The 27,739-nt window shown below is 39.6% G+C and overlaps 1 protein-coding gene across 1 annotated transcript; it reads left to right on the forward strand.

Moving 5' to 3' along the window:
• The first annotated feature begins 3,490 nt into the window (after positions 1–3,490).
• LOC121386042 lies at positions 3,491–27,349 on the forward strand. The gene is made up of 7 exons (XM_041516841.1): positions 3,491–3,809; positions 12,200–12,428; positions 14,765–14,990; positions 18,178–18,300; positions 20,275–20,428; positions 21,258–21,393; positions 25,909–27,349. The coding sequence occupies exons 1-7, from the start codon at positions 3,724–3,726 to the stop codon at positions 26,359–26,361; spliced, it is 1,407 nt and encodes a 468-aa protein (XP_041372775.1). The 5' UTR covers positions 3,491–3,723; the 3' UTR covers positions 26,362–27,349.
• Positions 27,350–27,739: the final 390 nt, after the last annotated feature.

Here is a 27,739-nt window from a genome sequence, read left to right on the forward strand (position 1 = left end):
TGGGTTTTAATCCTGGTTTTGTTCTCGTTACACATACAGTAGCAGAAACACACACAATGGTGTGAAATGCGTTCACTACATGCTCAATCATGCTGCATGCAATGCACGTGAAATGCCAGTATGTGGACACACAATAGTCACGTAACGGTGTCATATTCCTCGTCACATTAAGAATGCCACGACTCAGAGAAGAACAAAGGGAGCGAGCGTTGGGCATGGTTCAAGGGGGGGGGGGGGGGGGGGGGGCTTCGCAAAGCCAAGTTGCTAGGACCTTCAAAGTCCATCCATCAACTATTGGACGACTTGTTGAACGTCATCAACAGACCGGGAGTGTTCGTGATCAACCTCGACCTGGTCAACGTCCCGTTAAGACCCCACGCCAAGATCAGCAGATTCGACGACACCACCTCCATGACCGGTTCAGAACTGCGACGATGACAGCAAGCAACACGATAGGACGTCATGGAAGGCCTATCCATCCGATGACGGTCATCCGTCGACTCAGAACGGCTGGACTCGGGTGCAGACGCATGTACAACAGTAACATCATAACACCGCGACATCGTGCTGCGAGACTACAGTTTGCTCTCCAGAATGGTAATCATCCACCAGTCGTTTACCGGAGCATTGTTTTCTCTGATGAGTCCCGTTTCTCTGATGTGTGAAAGAACGTGATCGGTTTGGCGGCGGTTGTCTGATGGTATGGGGGGCAATCAACTGTGATTTCAGGAGTGATCTCATCATTGTCCACGATGCCCTTACAGCCCAGCGTTATGTTGACGTTATTCTAAGACCAGTTCTCCAGCCACTTTTGCGCCGTCACCGAAGACCAGGAGGTCCCCTTCTGTTTCAACAAGACAATGCCCGTCCACATACTGCAAGAATTACCCAGGCATTCCTGCAACAAGCCGATATCACCGTTATGAACTGGCCCGCCGTTTCACCGGATCTGAACCCAATTGAACACGTGGGATGAGTTAGGACGTCGTGTACGTCACCGCCAGCCACCACCGCGTAACGTCGTATATTATTTATTCATATATGTTAACTTGAAACTTCTGTTCCTTCATTTATACTAAAAGGCAAAAGTTATTGTGACACACAAAAGACAAAGATAATTGATGATAAGTTTCTACTGCCGTGTATGAATCGTTATAACATGGAAAGAAAAATGTCCGAAGGTATGGAAACGAGCAATAGTCCATCAAAAGGGCGCACCTGCCATGTGCAGATCAGCCACATCACTAGAGGGTTCCAGAGCGAACGTCACACAGTCAGTAGCGAGTGTATCCACCTTGAGCACTGATACAGGCCTGGCACCGTAGTCTCATTGAGGCCACTAAACGCCGGAGAAAGGGATGGTACGGGCTGTGAGGGTTGCTGGCTGGAATCTGTTTCGCAGATGCGTGGTTCGGATCCATGTGTCTTGGCGAGGGGTTGTCACGGGTGGTCAGCCGCTACGGGGACGGTCTCTGACCTGGTTGTTTTGTTAATATCGTTGCCATAAGTGCCATATGGTGTTTCTGTGGACGTTGAATTGAAGTGCGACGTCACAATGCGAGGTCCCAGATCCATGCATCCCTATGACTCGCCATCTGTCATTTTCACTCAGGTTGGCATGAAGAAATTACATCAAACAGTTCACTAATAGTGTTTTTCTGACTTCTGGACCTCTGAAGGCTGCACAGAGTGGCAATGATTTGCGACTGAATGTCTGGCCTTTTATGGTGAACACTGGATATGATTTCTCCCGAATATTCCATGTTTCTTGCACAAAGCATGCAATCGTTGCAACAACTGCTTGGTTGCTTTTTTTTAGCTGTTTCATGCACATTTTCTCTGGTTTACATCCATAAATCCATTCACAAATTTATTACTCCAAACAATCCATGTCACAATAACTTTTGCCTTTGAGTATACATTCGTGAGAAACGAAAGAAAAGAGAGAAAGTATACTCTTTGTTACTAATATCAATAAATGTTGTAAATGTAGATTCGGGCACTTTCGTTTAATTCGGGCAAAAGCCAGCCTGCCCCTACACCCTCCACACCCTACAAAATGGAAGCCCGTAGGCCTATGGCCTTAGTCGCTAGGTCCATGTAATCTCTTAATGGACGGATCAGTGCTTTTAACGAGTTCGAGGTTTCAGTATTTTGTATCGAAGGAAAACAGGCTTAGGTATTCACCAAGTGTATATAATCGGCAATAAGTAGAATTTCCGGTTCACGTACAACTTTGTGCACGCGTACAAGTAGTAAATGTGAAGACAACTACGCCATTGACAATATAACATTAACTCGAGTAACGGAGGGTATCGGTTGCCCTCAGCACTTGTCATATCTTAGAGGCATAAGCGTACGAGACGAAGATGGGGGGACCAGAGGCGGTGCAGACGGGGTAACTGCCCACCCCCAACGACATGGCATATCCTAAAATATGGTCAAAAACGATATTTGATATTCGGGGAAAATTAGCTGACCTGATACCTTTTGTTTTACTATGTATTTTCATCATTCTACTCACAATATTAGTTGTAATCTATGTAAGAATGCACACGCACACACACACACACACACACACACACACAGACACACACACGCGCACATACACACTCGCTCTCTCACACACACACACACACACACACACACACTCATATACACACACACATACACACCCTCATACTAACACACACACACACACAGACAAACACACACACACACACACACATACATACACACATACACACACACTTACACACACACACACACACACACACACACACCATACTACAAACAGGATAGTACATATCACGGTCTTTGTTAGACCAGTTGTGGAACACTGGCTGGAACGAGAAATAGCCCAATGGGTTTACCGACGGGGCACAACTGAAGTGTGTCAAAGACCGTGGTATGCGCCGTCCTGTCTGCGGCAAAAACGGCATATAAAAGATCTCTTCCTGTTAAAAAAAATTAAATTGTGAGAGTCATCTGAAGACTGTGTCAGAATTGACAAATGCTTCACCTCCGATTATTAATTTAAAAATATGTGTGCTCTAGTGGTGTCGTTAAACAAAACAAACATTGACTTTTTAAAAATGTATTTATTTTACGACAACCCACTTATTTTAGGTTAAATGCGACCCAGGGGAACAATATTCGCACACATTCTTACCCTCACCCCACCCCCACATACAGACAGACACACTACCCCATCCTCCACCCACCCCAATCCCTACTTCTTCCCCGCAAAATTTTATCCTCGTATTGGAAGAATAATTATATGTATTGATTTGTATTTCTATTCTGTTGACAGTTTGTTTCATCGACCGCGCACTCTAACATATCCATAATAACGTTTCCCTCGACAAAGCTTTATGTTAGTAATCGAACCCGGTCGTTCGGAAACTGTCGGTGCACGCGAGTTCGCCCGATTACCGTGGGAGGTTAACGGAACGGCGGGTTGCTACCAACAGTCGCTATGGGTCCTCAGTACAGGGTACATTGGTAGCTGGGATTTGTTAGTTAACTTTATGCTACTTACTTTGATCTTTAACATGTTATACAGTTATGCATCATCTGTACACACAGACGCTAAAAAACTGTGAGACGTAAATTGGTCGGGAAGATACGAATATTGGAATATTTATTTCTGCAGATTTTTCTCTATCGCCTTTTATCAATAGTAACCCGTTTAGTTCCGTGTAATTGATCCATTTTATCAACATGGCGAACACAACCGATTGTAACTTGGATGTTTTCGCCGAAGAATTCCCTGACGATGTGGATGTTAGTGAGCTTTGTGATTGCGGGTAAGAAAAGAACTTTTTACAATTTTAATTTTTGTGATATAATATAATATAATATAATATAATATAATATATACATGTATATTACATGTATATCATATATCATATTATATCATATCATATCATATCATATCATATCATATATCATATCATATCATATCATATCATATCATATCATATATCATATCATATCATATCATATATCATATATCATTATATCATTTATCATATCATATATCATATCATATATCATATCATATATCATATCATATCATACTATATATCATACTATATATCATATATATAATGTTATATCATATACGAAGTTAAGTTTGTTTTGTTTAACGACACTACTGGAGCACATTGATTTATTAATCATCGGCAATTGGATGTCAAACATTTGGTAATTTTGACATATAGTCTTAGAGAGGAAAACCACTACTTTTTTCACTTAGTAGCAAGGGATCTTTTATATGTACCAGACAGGATAGCACATACCACGGCCTTTGATATATCAATCGTGATGCACTGGCTGGAACGAAAAATAGCCCAATGGGCCCACCGACGGGCATCGATCCCAAATCGACCGCGCATCAAGCGAGCGCTTTACCACTGGGCTACATCCCCGTCAAGTGGACTCGGTATCTCAATATAATATATTTCTCATTTGTGGTGAGATTCTTAACAGGATGTTAAAAACAAAAAATAATATAAAAGGAATAACGGTTGGAAACAGAATTCTTATTAACCTAATTTGCAGACGATATAACAGTAAATTTAGATGGAACAGAAAAAATCCTATATATGCCGTTCTAAATACATTGGAGTTTTATGCAAGATGTTATGTAGACAACATAAAACCAATACGGATAAGTTCTAAGAAAAGAAAAATGTAAAGAATGGAAGTTTGACTGGACACAAATATTTGATTTTATTAGGTATAAAATTTGATGTTGATTTAGAAAATACCTTGAGACCATTAAGTATTAATATATATAGAACAAAACTTTAAAAAAAATATACTTCATATAACTGGAATTAAAAATGTAATTACAGATAAATTACAAATAGAGAGATACATACTCTATAAAAACTGTTCACATAAAGAGTTTGATGAAAACTGGGCACCTTGGCAAAGATGTCTAGAAAATTAAACTTAGCCTTAATAGTTAAAAATAACTCCAATATAAGACACATACTGGGTTTTGTTTTTTGGTAACCTAAAAGCCAATAACGTTTGTTTTCTATATTTGGAAATATGGATTTTTCTTTTCTTCTTTTCTCTGTCTAGCTGTTTCAAAAAAAAATAGTTAATAAACAAAAAGAAAAAAAGAAGAAATATAATGGCAAAGAGCCTGATTTTACCAAAACTTTATTTATTTTCAACTATTCCTAATCCACCTAGTGATAATATCAAACTTTTTCAGCAACAGTTCTTTCATTTTATATGGAATGGAAAACCTGATAAAATAAAGCGTACTTATACTCTGCCAAAAAAGTAAGGGAATGTAGGAAATAACAGCCAATTAAATACGTACCAAGAGGTATCACTGTCTAGGAATTGATGTATGATAATAATGAAGGAATTGTGAAGAAATGACAACCAATAGTTCATGTTGGCAGCAGATTGTATGGCTTCAAACGAACTTCAAACAAGATAGGGATTACATTGTGAAAATTGAACGTTCAAAAGTAAAGTTTGTTTTATTTAACGACGCCTCTAGAGCACATTGATTTTTATCTTATCATCGGCTATTGGACGTCAAACATATGGTCATTCTGGTATATTTCTTTAGAGGAAACCCGCTGCCGCCACATAGGTTACTCTTTCCGATAAGCAGCAAGGGGTCTTTTATATGCACTTCCCCACAGACAGGACAGCACATACCACGGCCTTTGATGAAACTATTGTGGACCACTGGTTGGAACGGAAACTAGCCCAAACTGCAAATGGGTCTACTGAGAAGGATCGATCCGATGACCGACCGGTTCAACAGGCGGACACGCTACCGCTTTAGCTACATCCCGCTCCCTTGAACGTTCACGTCTTATGATCAATAATGGGTAATACCCCCACGATTCGTCAAACATTCGTTTATTCGTTTATTGTCATTGGTAATGACATTTGCATTTTAAATTCCCCTACTGTTTTTTGAAGATTATGTCAAAAACTATAAAAGTTGGTGGTATTAAAGTTCCTGTTATTGATGACTATATTACCTCCCCCCCCCCCCCAAAAAAAAAAAAAAAAAAAAAAAAAATAATAATAAATTTTTTTATAATAATATAAAAAAAAAAAAATAATAAAAAAAAAAAAAAAAAAAATGGTCTGGATCAAAAGATTTGGTTACACTGATTCTAACGGAATAAACTAATTATTCAAAAGATAAATTTTTTTTACCAATATAATGAATTTGGAATCTGAGGTAGCAGAAAAATATTCTCAATATATTATTCATAATTGTTTTTGAAAATATATATTAACGGCGTGTGGTTCATATCTTTAAAATAGTATTAAACTATGTCTGAAGATATATTGTCTGGATATGTTTGAAATAATAATGATATAAATATAAATGGAAATTCATTATTTTACATGGACTGGTTTAAGGTAGGAATAAAATGTATTAACTAATTATTAAGTGATAAGGATCAGTTTTTAATTTACAATTAATTTAAATTGATATACAAGCTCAATACATTTTTTTTTTAACTTACCAAGGTGTATTTAACAAGATTTTAAACTGTGCAAAGTTAAACAGATAAAAATTATCTCTCCTATATTACCAAATAATATTAAACAATTAAATACTATTATAATAAATTATTAAATTCGTTGTTCTCAAAATCAGCACACAACTTAAAATTAACGGGGGTAGGTGGGTGTAAATTGTATTTTTTCGTATGTTGAATGATATATATATATATATATATATACATATATACATACATACATACATACATACATACATATATATATATATACATGTGTATATATATATATATATATATATATATACTGAACAAAAAAAGAAACTTTCGATTTGTACATATAGTATTTGTTGTGTTAAAGAATTCATTGTGTAATGAAATTATATAGGTAATATTAGCCTTGAGCTGTATTATCAGGATTCATGAATTTTATCGTTTATTTTTGCACTGTTAATCGTCGACAACGTGAAATTCAATTTGCACGTGCATGCATGGTTCGACATGTCCCGTGTAGTATTCGGTCAATTTCTTTTACTTGTCTTACTGACATTGTTGTCAAGTGAACGAAAACGCTTCAAAATTTGTAAAAAAATTAACGTTTTCTACATTGTAGCATTTTCAGTATGCCAAGTATACCCAATAACTTACGCGAACGGGCGATTGGCATGCTTGATGCTGGCATGTCGACAGAAGACGTTGCAAGGCATGTTGTGAGTTCTAGTTGGTGTTTCCTGTCGTTCGAAATCTTAGGCGAAGATTTCGTATCGCTCAAGATTTCGAACGACAGGAAACACCAACGACTTGCCACGTCGTGGACGTCCGCGTGTTACAACGCGTGGTCAAGACCGCTATATCATGAACACGCATTTGCGCAATCGATTCCAAACTGCCACTGCTACTGCTGCTAACACACTTGGGCTTCATAATAACCGAATCAGTGGGCAAACTGTTCGTAATCGTCTGCGGGAGAACGGTTTACATGCACGACGTCCTTACGTCGGGTGCATTTTAACGCAACGTCATCGTCTAAATCGTCTTAATTGGGCACGTGTACACACCCGTTGGATACGGCGACGCTGGAATACCGTTCTTTTTACGGATGAATCCAGATTTTCTTTACAACGTGGTGATGGCAGGGTGCGCGTCTACCGTAGGAGAAATGAACGCTATGCTGACTGTTGTGTTCTTGAAGGAGATCGTTTCGGGGGTGGGGGTTGTGTCATGGTCTGGGCAGCCATTGCCCATGGTTATCGTTCACCACTAGTCGTCAGTGATGGCAATTTAAATGCTCAACGTTACCGCGATGACATTCTCGCTCATCACGTCATTCCTCTGTTCCATAACAACTCCAACATCTCGGTTTTTCAGCATGATAATGCCACCTCTCATACAGCTAGAGACACTGTACATTTTCTTAGGACAAATAACATTGATTTCATTGATGACTGGCCCGCTAAAAGTCCTGATCTCAACCCCATCGAGCATGTCTGGGATAGTCTGGACAGACAATTGAGGCGTCGTCCCAACCCACCCGCTAACGTCAACGAACTTCGTCAAGCGCTCATTCAGGAATGGAACAATATTCCACAGGCAGAAATCAACACTGTAGTCAATTCTATGCGCCTGCGATGCACTGCAGTGGTCAATTCAAGAGGTGGTCATACCCGTTATTAAGTGGGTGGGGTTTTGTTTAACCCCTACCACACTTGGTCAAAATTTCTCCCAGTTTCTGTTAACCTATGGCCATGATTTTTGCACCAAACGATGCATCATGGATCACTCTTTAAACGTATATATAACGATTATTCCCCCGGTTTGTTTTCATCAAGTTATGTTCAAGCAAAGTTAGCGGAAGTTTCTTATTTTGTTCAGTATATATATATATATAATATATATATATATATATATATATATATATATATATATATATATATATATATATTGGTATCCCAATAATTGCGTACGTACGAACGAAAATATGTATATTTGAAAATATAATTAAATTTGACCTAGTGCAAAAACTAGGATGATCAGAAACACGTTTATATAAAACCATTACTATTTTATTTAGAAATATATGTTTAATATGCAATAACAGTCGTTAAAAAGTCTCTGTTGGTCGACACCATCTTAACAATCGTCGAATAGTCTGGATACTCCCTTTAATGTTTTATCTATCGCTAGAATCAGTAATATGTAATAACCAGTCTGTTGAAGATGGAACTTGTGTTTTCATAAACTGTCAATTATCCGAGGATCTTCGTTTTAATTTGTATCAACATGCACTATCATGCTTTAAGAGTGTTATGTTGTTACCTGGTATAGAAAAGTTATTTGTAATAATGTCAGACCGCAACCTTATGTTTTACCCCCCTTCCCCCCCCCCCCCCTCTGTCTGTCTGTCTGTCTGTCTCTCTCTCTCTCTCTCTCTCTCTCTCTCCTCTCTCTCTCTCTCTCTCTCTCTCTCTGTCTCTCTCTCCCCTCTCGTGTGTGTGTCTCTTCCCCCTCTCTCTCTCTCTCTCTCTCTCTCTCTCTCTCTCTCTCTCTCTCTCTCTCTCTCTCTCTCTCTCTCTCTCTCTCTCTATATATATATATATATATATATATATATATATATATATCCTAGCCCGAATAAAACAAATTGATCGGGTCTGTAACGTTGATATTTCACACCCATTACTATATGTGTATTTGCTACCTTCAATACGACGTTTAGGCCCACAGGTCAAATTAAAATAGGTTAAATCAGCAACAGATTCAAAATTGTAACTAAAACAAATGCAGGTGGTAAATATGCATATTGTAGTAATGGGTGTGAAATATCAACGTTACAGTCGCAATACGGTTTAAATAATTCAGTATTATAACTGTACATACTGTCACTCCATTCCATAACGAATGACATGTACTTTTATGTCTGATATTGTATAATATATGAGGTACATAGGGCGAGTCGTTGATTATACGTCTGTCTGTCTGTCTGTAGATATCTATCACCCGTGTCAAAACGTTACGGTTTGGTGTTACTAACAACAGTCATGACTTATCAGGTGGTAGTAATCATGTCCGCCGATTCAAAACCGAAGCAAACCGAACATATGCAATAACCTCTATCGCCTACTTGTATACGGAACTAAACAAACTCGAATAGTGTTTTATATTTATTTTCATGATACAATTACCTTTGTTTGTTTTGTTTAACGACACCACTAGAGCGCATTGATTTATTAATCATCGGTTATTGGATGTCAAACATTTAGTAATTTTGACACATAGTCTTAGAGACGAAACCCGCTGATTTTTTCCATTAGTAGCAAGGGATCTTTTATATGCACCATCCCACAGACAGGATAGTACATACCACGGCCTTTGATATACCAATCGTGGTGCACTGGTTGGAACAATAAATAGCCCAATTGGCCCACCGACGGGGATTGATTCCAAACCGACCGCGCATCAAGCAAGCAAGCACTTTACCACTGGGCTACATTCCACCCCTTGGTACAATTAATTCAGTAAACGGACTGAGCCTACAATGTTTACAATACATTGTTAATTTTAATAGACACAAACACTAATGGGATTGAAACTGAATGTTTTTAGTATTAAAGGTGCAGACCCTAGTTTTAGCCCGTAAAAATGGACACTAAGTTTACTTAATTTACAAACCTGCATACCTAGGGTATGTCGCTTTAAAGAAAAACCCCACAATTAAATTAATATTTGCGGTGGGAGTTTTTTTTGTTTTGTTTTTTGATATGTATACGACGTGTAGTACTTATATTTTTGTTATACGTACACAGTCAACAGAGACGTTATAAGAAAACCGTTTCATGTTTGCTGCCATAGTGAATCTGTTTGTGACTAACATAGCGACTACAATTTCAACCCCTGCAATTGCCTACAACAATCGGCAATGCCGTGGAGATTACCGTGGAGGTTTTAATTCTCTACGGCACTTTTTTGGCCTTGGACTATTCAGGGTTTTTTGTTTTTTTTTTTTCAATGGCATGTTGCAGGGTTTTTTTGCCATGGAAAATTTTTTTAATTGAAAGAGTTGGAAATGATACTGATGGAAAGAAATAAGATATCACAAGAATAGAAGGAAGGAAGGAAATGGTTTATTTAACGACGCACTCAACACATTTTATTTACGGTTATATGGCGTCAGACATATAGTTAAGGACGACACAGATATTGAGGGAGGAAACCCGCTGTCGCTACTTCATGGGCTACTCTTTTTCGATTAGCAGCAAGGGATCGTTTATATGCACTATCCCATAGACATGATAGCATATACCACGGCCTTTGATGTACCAGTCGTGGTGCACTGGATGGTTGCGAGAAATATCACAAAAATAATTACTGCAACCAAAACACTCAATCCATAGTGTACGAAGATGACCGTGTTCAGAGCCTGTTTAAGGATCCGCGAGGTTTGTAGCACAAATTACAGCGGGGACTCCTTCCCAGGATATATATTTTGCAACCCCTTCGGGAAGAGGGGGAAAATGACCTGGAGAAAATAAATGTTAACATCACCGTGTTATGCCTCAGTCACAAATGCACCGGTCGCCCTGCGGTGGGGGTAACCGTACGGCGTCCTGGGGTCCACGACATCGGGAAAGAATCGTAGGGTTCTTCCAAAAATCTTTGCCATGGTCACATTAGATACGGTGTGTTTACGGGGACCCTACGGGCTGACACATTTTTTCTGGCCATCAAATCTTAAGAACATCGTAAGGGAATCGTAAGCTGACCTTACGGCCACCATAAGGTCACCGTACGATGCCCGTACGTTGTCCCGACATCGTAGGGACATCGTGTGGCCTCCCTGCGATGTCTCCAAATACCGCAAGGTCACCTCAAGGCCGCAAGGTGTGCCTACGATATGTCTGCGGTGGGTTTCTGATTTTAAAAATCGTACTGTCTTCAAAAAATCATAATTCGGCATTAAAAGTTTCTGATAACCCAACGATGCCCCAAAATCGGCCAAAAACTCAACGATGTCCGTAGGATGTCACCGATGCCCGTAGGATATTCGTAGGATACCGTCAAAAACACACACATCGTACGGGCATCTTACCCACTTACGAGCATTTGTGACTGAGGCATTAGTGGCAGTCAGTTGAACACTATTGAGATTCAGTCCCACATTGTTTGGAATACAGACATCATTATGTTAGTAGTAAATTAAATTTCGTCTGCAATTTCATATGTTGTCTTATTTATGTCCATCAGTATACATATTAAATGCCTTTTCTTGTATGTATCAGTGTCTGTCATTACCTGAAACATCTTGCTTTAATTATAAATTCAGGTCATCCTTTTTGGTTAGAGCTGATCTAAATTAATTTTATGTAAACCCAAATAGATACGTATTTCCAAAACCCTAAAATACCTCTGATTCCATACTGCGGTAAACTTCAGTTAGGGTGATCTAACACAACTATTAGATACTTGTATGTGAGTCTCTCTCTCTCTCTCTCTCTCTCTCTCTCTCTCTCTCTCTCTCTCTCTCTCTCTCTCTCTCTCTCTCTCTCTCTCTCTCTCTCTCTCTGTGTGTGTGTGTGTCTATATATATATATCTCTATATATATTCTATATATATATCTATCTATCTTTCTCTCTCTCTCTCGCCCTTCCTACAAACTTATTATATCTTGCTGAATTTTTTTCAGACGTCACAAACGCATGAGCCGACCGAAATATGTGCGAAACAAAGAAGAGTTCCCAGAAACCGACTACATGTCAACGTTCAAAGCTGTCCAGTATCCACGACCAAGGTCATCAAAACGCCCCCCACCGTCACCACGGGATCCTAACCCCAAACCCATGGTTTTCGAGACCAACCAGAGAGATGAATTTAAAACGTATCAAAATTATGAGCGAACGAAACCAATAATAAGGGTTTGTATATTGATAATACTACATGAGCCGCCGTTAGATACCGTTTATTTTACAACTCGTTGTTTAAAAACGTATCAAACGAGCGAAAACGAATTTGATACATTTTTAAACAAGGAGTTGTAAGATAAATAGTATCTAACGGACACGAATGTTGTATTCTATTTCTTACATATCTTCAGAAAACAGTTTTAAAATAAATTTAAACGCCTTTTCCAACTAAAACGATCCTAGCGCTTACAATTAAATGTGTGTCACAGACAAGTCAATTTCAGGTTAACTTGTGCGTCAAAGAGTGGTAGATTCGACCGTGCGTTTTTGTTTCATTGGATGGTATGGCATTAGTATAGGAGCAGCCAGTCGTATGTCTTTCAAATGTTATCGCACGTATGTGTGTTAACAGTATATGTGTTATCAAAAATAACGAAAACAGGTGTGTAAGAAATATATATATTTGAAGATAAAGTTGTATGCCTAACGAAAAGTGTACAAAAATTACATGTGTAAACACGGCATGCAAAATAGTTTTGTAAAATATTTAATATTCAAAATATCTGCTGTGAAATTTGTTGAAATGTTTGACATTTTATTACCTTTTTGGAAGTATTTACCTTTTTGTAATACTATAGCCAGCAGAAGAGTTACGATTAGAACATAATAAGGCGCAAATTCTATTTTTCCATATATGTGTATACGTATACGTAATCAGCAACGCGTGACTCGTAACAGTCACTTTCTATGCAAATAGGCGGAGTAGATTCCATGTATTTCAACTCTGTACGCGTGTGCGTATACATCTGCGTATCCGATCACTCTATGTATTATGGGGGTGGGGGGGGGGGGTGTTGGGGGGGGGGGGGGGGTACGTATCCCAGTGGTAAAGTGCTCGCCTGATGCGCTGTCGGTCTAGGATCGATCCCCGTTGGTAGGCCCATTGGGCTATTTCTCGTTCCAGCTAGTGCACCACAACTGGTATATCAAAGGCGTGGTATGTGCTATCCTGTCTGTGGGATAGTGCATATAAAAGATCCCTTGCTATGTGTGAAAAACATTATGTAGCGGATTTCCTGTCTAAGACTATATGTAAAAAAAAATACCAAATGTTTGACATCCAATAGCTGATGATTAATGATCAATGTGCTCAAGTGGTGTCGTTAAAAAAAAAAAATTATCTGTGCATTATGGATTCAGTATACTATACGCATATTGATTAGAAACAATTGGGATTTGCTCCTAAACGTTTTGTCGTTCAGGTTATATAGCTATAAACGTATGTGCTGTTTGTCCCCTGTCCTGGACGGAGGAGCCGGCTTGGGCCGACACCTGCACCCACGACAGGTGTGCGCTACAAAAGCTTGTTCTGAATGTGCACGTTAAACCCTACGACCTTACCAGCTGTTTGTTGTGTTGTTACGTACAGCATTAAAGCTTATCAGATATTACATTTGATTTCACGAATCAGTAGTTCGGCGCTTATAGCGTAAATAACAAAGGACTACGGACGGAACCCTGGAGTACTCCAACAATTAAAAGGTGATAACTGTTACTGTCTAACCATGCATATCCAGGTTTTAATTGAATATACATGGATATATACTTGATGATCTGTTATCATTTTATTTAAACATATCACAAAGATACGTTCATGGTTTATATTCTTAAAAATAAAGTAAGTTTGTTTTGTTTAACGACACCACTAGAGCACATTGAATTATTAATCATCGGCTATAGGATGTCAAACATTTGGTGTCGTTAAACAAAACAAACTAACTTTATTTATTACAACACACAATTTACTTTCTTCTATCTTCGAATTCATTCCATATTTTTGTCTCTTTCCTTTTTTCCTTCTTTCTTTCTTCCAGGCTTTAAATGTTTTCTACTTCCGGCTATAACCTCATATACCGATAAATCATAAAACTATTTTTAAAATGTATTCATGTTGATTATTACTGTTGTAATTTATTATAATTATGACTGTATATCCAGATCATTCACATTGTTATTGAAAAATCATTTATCATCTTTTGAATTTAAAAAGGAAAACGCGAACATACATCTTAAGAGGCCATCTTGCAAATCCTATACCAATATGGTTTACAATAAATATCATATTTTCCCACTTTATCTTTATTGAAAACTGTTATAGCATATACACATGTATGTATGTATGTGTGTGTGTGTGTGTGTATGTGTGTGTGTGTGTGTGTTGTGTAATGTATATATATATATATATATATATATATATATATATATATATATATATATATATATATATATATACTGTATATAAGGAACATATATATAAATTATACATACATGTGTATATATAATAACAGGAAGATCATTATGAGCCACCCACAGTGCCAATAGAAGGAAAAACTTCTTACCAGAAAGAATTCACAGCCAAGGAACTCTGCCCAGAGATTCAGAGAGTGTCGCCCCGACAAGGCAGACTGAAAGTGTCCTCGGCCAAATTCCACGGAGTCACAACGACACAGGAACACTATAAGCAATGGGTGCCACAGCCCAGTATGACTTTTGGGGAATTACCAAGTTTTACAGGTACAAAACGTTTGTGCAGAGGTTTAAATTCAAAACTAAATGTGTGGAGCTGAATAGTCTTAAGGCTGATTTTATGAAACAGGGATGTTTAAAAAATGCAATTTAATACACACTGCACACACATACAGAAACAGACACACGGAGAGACACACACACACACACATTCACACGCACACACCACACATAAGCGTACGAGACGGGGTAGGGAAGGGAAGGGACAACTGCCCCACTAGTGCTGTAACAAAACCTCAAATTCGGGTAAAAATTATAGAAATATTCGGGGAAAAAGTGCTAACCTGAGACCTTTTTACCATGTATTTCCATCAATCTACCCACAAATTTTGCTTTAATCCATATAAAAATGCGTAGTGATTCGTTTGCAACCCTATATAGCTGTTTGGTAGTAATCCTAATATGAATAAATGTTGTTATGCAGATTCGGACATTTTCGTTTAATTCTGCCAATTCCACCCCACTACAAAAATCGGAGCCCGTACGCCTATAACAACACACACACACACCACACACACACACACACACACACACACATATATACACACACATACACACACACACACACACACACACACACGCGCGCACACACAAACACACGCACGCACACACACACACGCACACACACATACGCACACACAAAGAACACACACACACACACACAGATACACACACACTAACACACACAAGCACATACACACACACACAAACACATACACACAAACACACACACACACACACACATATACACACATACACACACATACACACACAAACACACACACAAACACACACATACACACACAAACACACACATACACACATACACGCACAAACACATAACACACAAACACACACACACACACACAAACACATACATTGAAACGTACGTAACGTTTTCTGGAATCTCTCTCGGGTACTTCGCCTCTAGAAATACTACCACCTTCTGGACGTTACATTCTTGATACTTTGTAGGACTGTCACTAGCTCGAGTCAGCTCCAGCCACCCCCCCCCCCCCCCCCCCCACCCCCCACCGCTATTGATACTGATATGTAGGGGCACACACTTTGCTATACGTCACAATAAGAAAGTACAGCGCAGGTTCGTTTTGCATAGGGACGCTGTGTTTCTTCGTGTAGCGTTGGTACTGGTTTAATGTCATCACTGGATTCGAGAATAATCAAACTAAAGCTATGTAAAGTTTGTTTTATTTAACGACGCCACTAGAGCACATTGATTTTTTATCTTACAATCGGACGTCAAACATATGGTCATTCTGACACTGTTTTTAGAGGAAACCAGCTGTTGCCACATAGGCTACTCTTTTACGACAGGCAGCAAGGGATCTTTGGCATCAGATTTAGGAAACAAATGTGTATTTTTAGACACAGTAACTTGCGACCATTTGGTTATAAACGATTACCAAATCATTACATAGAGTTACCTCTAGCCTTCCCCTACATATCAATATCAATAAAGGGAGGGCTGGAGATGACTAGAGGTTCCACTTCCCATGACGTCAAAACCTCACTACTTTGTCTACAGGAGGTCTGCCACTCTGCACGATACAACCTTTCTACTTTATCTGTAGGAGGACTGCCACCCACGCTGTCATGGACGGACGAGTTGACTATTTTATAGTATTAAGCATATGGAAACCCGTACATAAAAAAGAAGTTTTTTTATATAAACAAATATTTATCCTCAGCAGACTTACCATGTCATGGTTTCGCCATCCTGATGACTCGTTACACTGGTGTTTACACTATACTCATTTCATTTCATTTCAACTTATTTTCGTGCTTAAATCCAATTAAGGTTCAAGCACGCTGTCCTGGACACACACACACACACCTCAGCTACCTGGGCTGTCTGTCCAGGACAGTGGGTTAGTTGTTAGTGAGAAAGAAGAGGATGTAGTGGTCTGGATGGGAGTCGGTACCGGGCTTCGATCCCAGTACCTACCATCCTTATGTCCGATGGCTTAACCACGGCACCACCTAGGTGGGTACATGACAGGCGCGTATTACAACAGCTTGCTGAGGACGTGCACATAAAATCCATAAGTCAAGTTAAACCACGTCCGAGATAGATTTGACAAATCAAATCTCATTAACAGTTCGATCATCCATGAAAAGGTTATTGGTTTCTTATAAAGCATTGTTGCATAGCAGTCGACTTGCTAAATTTTTCCCAAACAATATAGGCAATAGGTGCATGATTCTTGAAACCAAATCTTTCTTATATTCATATCATTCTAACCGATTGTGTAATTGACAATTGATTGGTTGCTTATAACTGATGATCAGTGGTGAAACTCCAACCGATATCCTTTTTTTTTCATTTTGACTTATTTTCGTGCTTATATCCAATTAAGGTTCAAGCACGCTGTCCTGGACACATACCTCAGCTTTCTAGGCTGTCTGTCCAGAATAGTGGGTTAGTTGTTAGTTGGTTAGTTGGTCATCCGGGTTTTTGGTAATACTCCCAAGGGCATTTTTTCATAATTTTTGCCCTAAAAAACGCACGTTTCGTCCCCCTGAGAAATAATGGTTTCCTTTTTCTCTGTTTGAGACACGCTCTAGTTATTTTTAGGACTGTAGTTCCGTTTTTAAACATCACAGACTTTTAGCTTCTCTCTGTTATAACTTTATTCAAATGTGTTGCAGGTTTGTAGATTAAAAGGACATTTTTAATAATATTTTGTTAAAGGGACATTCCTGAGTTTGCTACACTTTTTAAGATGTTATCGACTAACAGAGACTTTTTAACGATTGTAATTACATATCAAATATATTTTTCTACATAAAATATTAGTGGCTGTATATTAAACGTGTTTCTGATCATTCTAATATTTGCACTAGGTCAAATTTCATTTTATTTTCTAAAATATATTTTTTCGTACGTACGAAATTATTTGAAGACAAAATCTAGTTTGGACTTCTTACAAATATTAAAACGACCTGAAACATATTGAATGTACAGACACTGATATTCTAAACAAGAAAATATAATTAATATGTACGTTTAATCGTAGAAATATTTTATTAGTCGGAAGGATCTTACAATGCAACAAACACGGGAATGTCCCTTTAACTAAACTTAATGTCTATTTTCACGGGCTGAAACTAGGGTCTGCGCCTGTAAAGAAACCATATTGTTCCGTTTTCCTAGGTTCTGTGCTGTTCCCACAGAAAGAAGCCCTGCCCCAGAGCGTGATGCGGGCCTCCTACCCAGGGGTTTACCAGAAACCCGAGCCGCCCTTCAAGGGACGAGATCCTAGTCTCAAGTTAGAAGGTGAGTTTAGACAGCTTTGCGTTTGGTCATTCCGTCGTCTGGTTTCGGGCGTGGGTGGTGTATCGGTGTTATCTACAGCGCTCGTCTAAGGTGCACAGGGTTGAGTTACCGATAGCGCCCGATAGAATGGAAATTTGACTATCCCGCCCCAATGCCTCGTGATTACTGACTGGTATATAGAGGTTGTGGTATGTACTGTCCTGGATATATGGGAAATGCATACAAAATATTCCTTGTTTACCAATATTTCCGTCATCCTCTGTATCACTGTTTGTACCCTCCCCCCCCCCCCTCTCTCGCTCTGTCTCTGTCTGCCCCCTCTCTCTGTATCACTGTTTGTACCACCTCTCTCTCTCTCTCTCCCCTCTCTCTCTCTCTCTTCTCTCTCTTTTCCCTCTCTCTCTGTCCTCTCTTTTTCTTCGCTCTCTCTCTCTCCCCCTCTCTCTCTTCTCTCTCCGTCTCTCTCTGTTGTTCCTATTTCCCCCCTCTCCTGGTCTCTCTCTGTCTGTCTGTCTCTGTCCCCCCTGTCCCCTCTTTCTCTCTTCTCTGTCCTGCCCCCCCCCCTTTTTTGTCCCTCCCTGTCTGCCCCCTCTTCCTTTTCTCTTTCTCTCTTCTCCTCTCTCTCCTCTCTTCTCCTCTCTCTCTCTGTCTCTTCTTACCCTCTCTCTTCTCCCCCGTTTCTTTTGCTCATTTATCTTGTCTCCTTTCCCTTTCTGGTATCTATCTATCCTTGTCTGTCCTGTCTTGTCTGTCTGTCCCCTCCTCCTCCTCCGTCCTCTCTCTCCTCCCGTTCTCTCTCTTTTCTCTTTCTCCCTCCTTTTCCCTCTCTAGTCTTTCCTCTCTTTTCTCCTCTTTCTCGCGCTTCTTCTCCTCTCTCCCCCTCCTCTCTCTTCCTCGTCTCCGCCCTGTCCCTGTTCTATCTATCTCCTCTTCTTTCTGTCTGTCTTCTGTCTGTCTGCTCTCCTTTCTACCGCTCTGTCTGCCCTCCCCCCTCTCTCCTGTCTCTCTCCTTTCTGCCCCCCCCTCCCTCTCTCTCTGTTGTTACTGTCCCTCTTTTCTCTCCCCCTGTCCTCCTTGTCTGTCCTGTCTATTCCTCTCTCTCCTTCCCTCTCTCTCCCCCTCCTTTCCCTTTTCTCTCTCCTCCCTCTCCCTCTCTCTCTCCTCCTCTCCTCTTCTCTCTGCGTTTTCCTCTCTCCTCTTTTTTTCTGTCTATCTCTCTCTCTGTCTGTCTTCCTTTCTGTCTTCACTCTTTCTCTCTTTCTCGCTCTGTCCACCTCCCCCCTCTCTGTCTCTCTGTCTGCCCCCCTTTTCTCTCTCTCTCTCTCTCCCTTCTCTGTTGTCTGTATCTATCTATCTATCTATCTCTGTCTGTCTGTCTGTCTTCTGTCTGCCCTCTCTGTCTCCCTCTCTTTTCCTCCATCTCCTTCTCCTTCCCTGTGTCTCCTCTTCTCCTTTCTCTCTCTTCTCTCCCTCTACTTTCTCTCTCCCCCTCCTCCTCTCATGTCCTTATCCTGTCTCTCCTCTTCTGTCTGTCTGTCTCTTCTGTCTGTCTCTCTTTCTCACTCTATCTTCCCCCCCCTCTCTGTCTCTTTCCTGCCCCCTCCTCTCCTCTTTCTTCTCTTCTTGTCTGTATCCTATCTTCTATCCCTCTCTGTCTGTCTGTCCTTTCTGTCTGTCTTCTGTCCGTTCTTTCTACTTCCTCTCTTCCTTCTCCTCTCTCCTCTCTCTCCCTCAAATGTCTCCTCTCTTCTCTCTCCCCCCTCTCTCTCTCCTCTCTCTCCTCTCTCTCCCTCTTCCTCTATCTCTCTCTCTCTCTCTCTCCTCTCCTCTCTCCCCCTCTCTCTCTTTCTCTGGGCTGTCGTTCAAGGTGCTGGGCTGTTCCCTTTTTAACAAAACTCTTTCCAAAGGTGACAGAAATGTGGTTTGGGGTTGTTTAAAAAAAAAAAATATTCTTACACTATTTTTCCTACACAGGCGATATGAGTTTTTTCCTTCTTCTTCCCCATAATGACACATTCCAAGATGTTCTCGTAGGAGACCCTCCGTGTGTTCCCTTTCTGTCCAAAATGGTCCCGGACATCCCACTTCTCCAAAACCGTGGCAATTTTGACTTTGCCGGGTGGACACAGTTTCAAACATGAAATTTCCTTTCCCGTGGTATCCAACCTCCACCACCCACCCCTGCCCCAGCTGAACCGGCCCCTGCTACAATAGATTGAACGATTTGAGAAACAGGTCTTTTGGGAGTTTGGTATATATAAATCCCTTCTTTTTCACTTCCACCTTGAAGTCCAGAATCACCTTTTTCTCTTCACCACCTTTTTTTAATTTTCATTTAACCGCCTTCAGTAAATGCAAACTTCCCCCCGTTACACCCCTTCTTGTATCCCCTTTTAACCTTATGTATTTTTCATTTTAAAAAATAAGAATAATTTTGACGAAAATACCCGATTGTTATTTCCCGAAGGGCGCGTTTTCCCCTAGGCGGTAGTGGTCCCCTTGGGGCCTTGCTTTCGGAACTATCCACAACATTCTTAACATTTTACAACTTTTCCCCACCACCTGACACCTTCCTTTACCCTTCTATCCCCCCCATCGTAGATTTCCGTGTGCGCGCCCCTCCCGTCAAATTTAAAACCCCCCCCTATTTTCCAATGTTTTCTGACCCTACTCCTATTTGGGGGAGGCGATATCAGAATTTCGATACCCGTGTAGTTATAAGACTAACGAGAACTAGGATGGGCAAAATAATTTTTCCAAATAATTCTGCGTCTATGCTCCCTTACCAATTATCGTTATTCTGCCACGGCCTGCGAAGTGTTACAGGTTTTATCGAAACCTAGCTTTACACAGCGCTTTTGAGAAGAACAAGAATGTGTGTATAAACAATTTGGAATAGCCTAAACACTGGTTTAGTGTAATTATTATTTAAAAAAATTGCTTTATGCCATTTTAAGGACGAATTTCGACACGGAACAGAGGGCTACGTTCAAAGGTCACGACGTTGTGATATACCCAGCACCAACGTCTTGTAAACAGGCAGATGACTATAAGCCGCCTGACGCCAAGTTCGCAAGTGAGACGTCACAAATGGTAAGCACTGAGTGGGATTAGCCTAGACTAAAAGAGTATTTTTTAATTTTTGTGTGTGTGTTTGCTTGTTTGTTTGTTTTTTGTTTTATTTATTTATTTTTATCTTTTGGGGCAATAAATTCAATTTGTGTTTTGAAAATAACAAAAATATTCAATGTGTTTTGGTCAAAACAATTGTGCGTTTCACACACACACACACGCACGCACGCACGCACGCACGCACACACACACACACACACATATATATATACACTCGCGGAAAAAAGTTCCTGTGCATCATTAAAATTTCAGTATGACTTATATTTTTAAAATATAAAAATATTGTGATTTACATAGATGTACTATTTATCTGTTAAAAGTACGGTGATCCTCTCCTGCCTTCTGAACCTGAAGTACTGTCTACACAATGCTTGGTGCGCCGTCGGAGATGATGTAACAGAACAACGTACTGATTGATGTACGGTCATGATCGTACTTTGTTATCACCTAATCGGTTGCGTTCAGTTCTTCCACTGATTTGCCGTAACTTAGAGATGCATTAGGATGTTAAACGTATCATTTCCAAATGATTCCATATGTGCACCCGCTTAATACTGACGATTTGCTGACGTGGCGTCACGTGTCGACTCCCTAAACATGGAAGATCCCTAGTACCCCTAAATTGTCGAGAACATCTCCGCAGATATTGCATAGTGTTCTGATGAACACCAATGAATACCAAAATTACTAGCAACAGCGTTTGTACCGTTCTAACCTCAATCATACCCATCGTTCGAAGGAGTCCATTTTTTGGGAGGCGTGGCATCACACTGACGACGATCAGATACCAACAAAAATATTTTTTTCTGAGTGATGAGAATCCATACAAATAGTTTTTAAAGTCCAATGATAAGAAAAATGACGTCAAACAGGAGTACGTGACCAAGAATGCTAATAATGCAACGTGTGATCACAAAGTATGAATAGTTCGTGCAACTGATAGGACACCGCTGGAATATCGACGGGAGTGATTACACGTTCAGTTACTGAATTTTTTATAACCAGATTTCAAGTAAATTATATTCTATATGCAATCATTTGGTGCACAGGAACCTTTTTTTCCGTGAGTTTTATACTATATATATATATAATATATATATATATATATATATATATATATATATATCTATATATTATATACAACACTGACTAGGGTGCAGAAGAAAGGGTTGCGTGAGACCAGAAAGATCCTGCAATTCGAGAACAAGACGACGCAAATGAATACAAATACTCTGCATACAGTGTCCATTATGTAAATTATCGTATATGATATTAAATAAAACTGAATCTCGATCTCCTTTCAAAATGTCTGTTAGCTTGAATGAACAAAATGTTAAAATTGTAACGTCTTTAAACAGCATTTTAAACAACACTTTTTAATTATCATATATGCTATTAAAATAACAAAAACCTCTTTTCGTTTAATGTCTGGGAACTTAAAATCTCACAATTTTAGTTTTCTTCTTGTTTATTTCACATCACCATCTTAAAGAAAACATTTTAATTATCATATAAGTATGATGATAATTACAACAACACGTCTCGACTTTTTAAAAATATCTGGTAGCTTGAAATATAAAAACTTCAGTGTTTTGTCTGCTATTTTAAATCACCATGTAAAACAAGACATTTTTATGATTATTTTGTACCTAGTAGTGTTAAACAAAACAAACTCTAACTTTATTTTGTATCTCTCTTTAGTCGGTTAGTATTGATTTAAACACGTAAGGATCTGTTGAGTTTTGGACGTCACATGTTGATGGAGAAAATTTACCATATAGATTACATGGCTATTCACAATTTGATAGCGAGTTTCGTGATGGAATTTGTTGAAATTGTAAACTTTAAGATAATGAGATTGTTACAGATTGGTTTTTGTAAGCTGTCCGCAGCATTAGTATCTCATATCATGCGATGTATTTACCAAGTCTTTCAAACGTATTTGGTTCCCTGTCATGGTTATAAAGCGCATGTAATAAGTTCTATAAGAAGACACAGCGCTACCCTTATCTGATAAAACAGATAATACCTGACGTCGTTTCGCTGGCGGGTCACTATTCATGCCAGGCTTTTAAGGTTGTTTTGTTTCTTTTTGAAATACAATATTTTTCAATAATAGAAAGGTTGTCATCACGTTCAGGCACGGCGGAAGCAAGTAGACACTAGGGGTGGGGTGACATATCGAGGATGCGTTAAGACTCCAGATATACACTTGTATTAACTATGGCAATACTCTCTCTGGTAATTCATTCTCTGTCTGTCTGTCTGTCTGTCTGTCTGTTTCTTTCTCTGTCTGTCCTCTCTCTCTCTCTCTCTCTCTCTCTCTCTCTCTCTCTCTCTCTCTCTCTCTGTATGTCTGTCTTGTTGTCTCTATCTGTCTCGGTATGTCTGTCTTTTTGTCTCTATCTCTCTCTGTATTTCTTTCTTTCTCCCCCCCCCTCTCTCTCTCTCTCTCTCTCTCTCTCTCTCTCTCTGTATGTCTGTCTTGTTGTCTCTATCTGTCTCGGTATGTCTGTCTTTTTGTCTCCATCTCTCTCTGTATTTCTTTCTTTCTCCCCCCCCCCCCCCTCTCTCTCTCTTCTCTTCTCTTCTCTCTCTCTCTCTCTCTCTCTCTCTCTCTCTCTCTCTCTCTCTCTCTCTCTCTCTCTCTCTCTCTCTCTGCCTCCAGATTTACTACCAATAATATTTTTGATTCAGAATTATCAGCACCCCAACCCCCCACCCCTGCCCCGTCGTGCCTGAAGTTTGTAACGTGGGTGTCCTCCGATCCTCTGTTGTTTAAAACCGTTGAGTTGGGCCCAAGTTATGTTCATACCGAAACCGTTGAGTTGGGCCCAAGTTATGTTCATACCGAAATCGTTGAGTTGGGCCCAAGTTATGTTTATACCGAAATCGTTGAGTTGGGCCCAAGTTATGTTTATACCGAAATCGTTGAGTTGGGAGCAAGTTATGTTTATACCGAAACCGTTGAGTTGGGCCCAAGTTATGTTTATACCGAAACCGTTGAGTTGGGCCCAAGTTATGTTTATACCGAAACCGTTGAGTTGGGCCCAAGTTATGTTTATACCGAAACCGTTGAGTTGGGCCCCAGTTATGTTTATACCGAAACCGTTGAGTTGGGCCCCAGTTATGTTTATACCGAAATCGTTGAGTTGGGCCCAAGTTATGTTTATACCGAAACCGTTGAGTTAGGCCCAAGTTATGTTTATACCGAAATCGTTGAGTTGGGCCCAAGTTATGTTTATACCGAAACCGTTGAGTTGGGACCAAGTTATGTTTATACCGAAAAGGCACCCGTAATTTTCAGTAACTATGCTTTTATCAAGCTGTATATATAAAAAAATACCAACTCGTATGGCATCTAGCCTTTCCTGTGTTATGTGTTGATCCAAAATAGGCCCTACATATAGAGATGAAGACAGAATAATATTGTGGTTTGGCGTCGTGTGCCCATCATGAGAGATACTATACTTGTGCCATAACAAACCCTCAAAATACAAGAATTTACCGACGAAACAACAAAATTATTTATTTCCCCACTCTTGATTGGACAAATGTATAGGTTCCGGCTATTGAATTTCAAACATTTGATAATTTGACATATAGTTTAGAGAGGAAACACGTTACCGGTACCTTTTTTCATTAGTAGCAAGGGATCTTTTATATGCACCATCCTATAGACAGGATAGCACATACCACGGCCTGTGGTGTACCAGTCGTGGTACACTGACGGGGATCGATCCCAGACCGACCGAGCATCAAGAGAATGCTTTACCACTGGGCTACGCCCCGCCCGTTCTACACACAGAGCACGCCTTCAGTTTGATATTTGTTCGACTAAAACACGAGTGCTAAACCAATGCCAGTGGTGCTTGGAAATTGCCTATAGAAGATCCGATGCTGCTATTGTTAAAATGTAGAGGTTTTCTTCCAGTGTATTATGTCAGAATCATCAAATGTTTGACACTCAGTAGCAGATGATTAATTAATCAATGTGCTCTTGTGGTATCGTTAAACAAAACAAAATTTTAATATTAGCAATAATGAATGGTCTGAACCATTTAATGCTAAAGTTTAGAATATATTACAAGGATTACATTTCTTAACGTGATGAGCTGTTTTTCATATTCCGTTTCCGGTTAGTCACGAGCAATTGACGTTTTTACCATGTTAACGTGTTTTATGTTATTTTGTTTTGTTTGTTTGTTGTTGTTGTTATTGTTGGTTTCGTTTTTTGTTGTTATTGGGGTTTTTTTTATAGTTTTTGATTGTTCGTATTTTAAATGCAACGAGATGAGTTACTGTGCATCTATAAAGGAAATCAAACGAGTTATGTCCCCTGTTAACCTAGCAGTTACGGCCACTGGGCTGCGTCCGCCCCATAGTCAACAGATGTATTTAGCATTAGTTACCTATGTTCTAAAATGTGGTGGAGAGATTCCTCTGTAACTGAATGTGTTTCTGATACAATTTCAGCGAGACTTTAAGCCAATAGAACTATCGGATGCGACGCAGACTAGAGCCATTATCCCGCCCACGCACATGCATATGTCGGACGTCAAGTTCGAGAGCAAAACATCCAACAACGAATTTTTCCAGAACTGGGGAACAAAACCTCGAGTCCGATATGGCGATTTCCACGACAACAGGCCCTACGTGCCACCACAGTCGAAATTTGAGGGTGCTAGTGTCACCCAGTCAACGTTCACGACTAAAAAGGCGGAACCTACGAAAAGCTACAAACCCGAACAGAAAGCAGCTTCGGCAGAGGGCAGAATGGATTACGGGACTTCGTACAGCGACACCTACACGAAGAAGGAGATACGCATGTGCAGGGCTCAGATGTATCTAATGCAACAGGAACTGAAGAGGAGAAGGAAAGCCAATCAGAACCCAGAGATGTCCAATTCTTTGGTGTTTGCTAAATAAATTATCTAATTCGTCACCATACAAAGACTATGATTGGTGGGTTTTATCGACAACATTCAGCCGAATCCTTGTTCGGGCATTTTCGGATGGATTCGTAAAGTTCGCGCCGATATTTTGGTGCGGATTTATATTTCCTTTTTTTTTTTTTTCTTTCTTTCTTTTTCCTCTTTTTTTTTTTTTTTAACAATTGTAATAATTTATGAAGGGACGGAAAGCGAAACTTTAAAGAGAGTTCGCAACCATGTTATCATGCATCTAACCACTACCCACTTTGACCGTTTTGTAGAATTTACAACTTGATTAAAATCAGGCCTCTTGTTTATGAAAAGTCTAAGACACCAGCTTTTAATAAGATCTCACCAGTAATACGTGTAAACAGTGTACTGTACAGTAGCGGATCCAGGGTGTGTGTGTGTGTCCAAGGTGTCCGCCCCCCCCCCCCCCCCCGTTTTTTGAAAACCGATCACAACCTTTAAGGGGAAACGTGATTATATTAACTGTTCTAAATAATACAAATATTCCAGAGACTTTAGCTTTCAATAATTTGGACACCCCCACCCGCCCCTTTCAGAAATCCTGTATCCGCGCCTGCTGTACGGTATATAGTTAAAATCTCGTGACTTTACTCAAATCTGGAGTCTGGATTATCAAAGTTTTATACGCCGCAGCCAGAAATTTCTGGTTGTTATATATAATATATATAATATTTTATTTGACCAGCAAAAATGCCGCTGTTATAAACCCTCGGAGTAACTGTTTATGAGGAAAGATCAAATAATAGCAAGCACGGGACGATGTCTTTGATACGAATTTGTAAATCGATTCACTGCAACATCAAGATGATTTATAATAGGGCCACAACGAAGGACTGAAATTGTGAAGTTTTCTTATTAAATGTTATTTATTATTTTTAATAATATAGAAAAATTGTGATAATATATTCCCAAAGCACAGTATTCGTATTTCAATGTATGTTGTATACAGAGCCGGATTTTAGACCTTTGGGGGGGGGGGGGGGGGGGGGAGGGCGATGCAGGAGCACGGGGCACTTCAGGTTCGGGGGCCCCTCAGCATAGAAATTAAATTACATGACAAATAAAAAAAATTAACTAATTTTATAATTAATTTTTTTTTTTATAAAGGAAGTACTTAGTCTGGTGGGTCCATCTGGCAGGGGTCCCGGGGCAATTGCCCCCTTATAAATCCGTCACTGGTTGTATACAGTTATTTTTGTATTGTTTTAATTTAATTTAATTATGTAAAGACCGAAAAAAAACGTTTTCTGTGTATGTATTGCACAAGGTGTTTGTTTAACCGTAAACGTTCATATAGATTGGATGCAACGCGTGCGTGCTGTCCGGGTAAAAATAATCGATTA

Source organism: Gigantopelta aegis, chromosome 12 (assembly GCF_016097555.1).
Source record: "Gigantopelta aegis isolate Gae_Host chromosome 12, Gae_host_genome, whole genome shotgun sequence".
Classification (NCBI taxonomy): domain Eukaryota; kingdom Metazoa; phylum Mollusca; class Gastropoda; order Neomphalida; family Peltospiridae; genus Gigantopelta; species Gigantopelta aegis.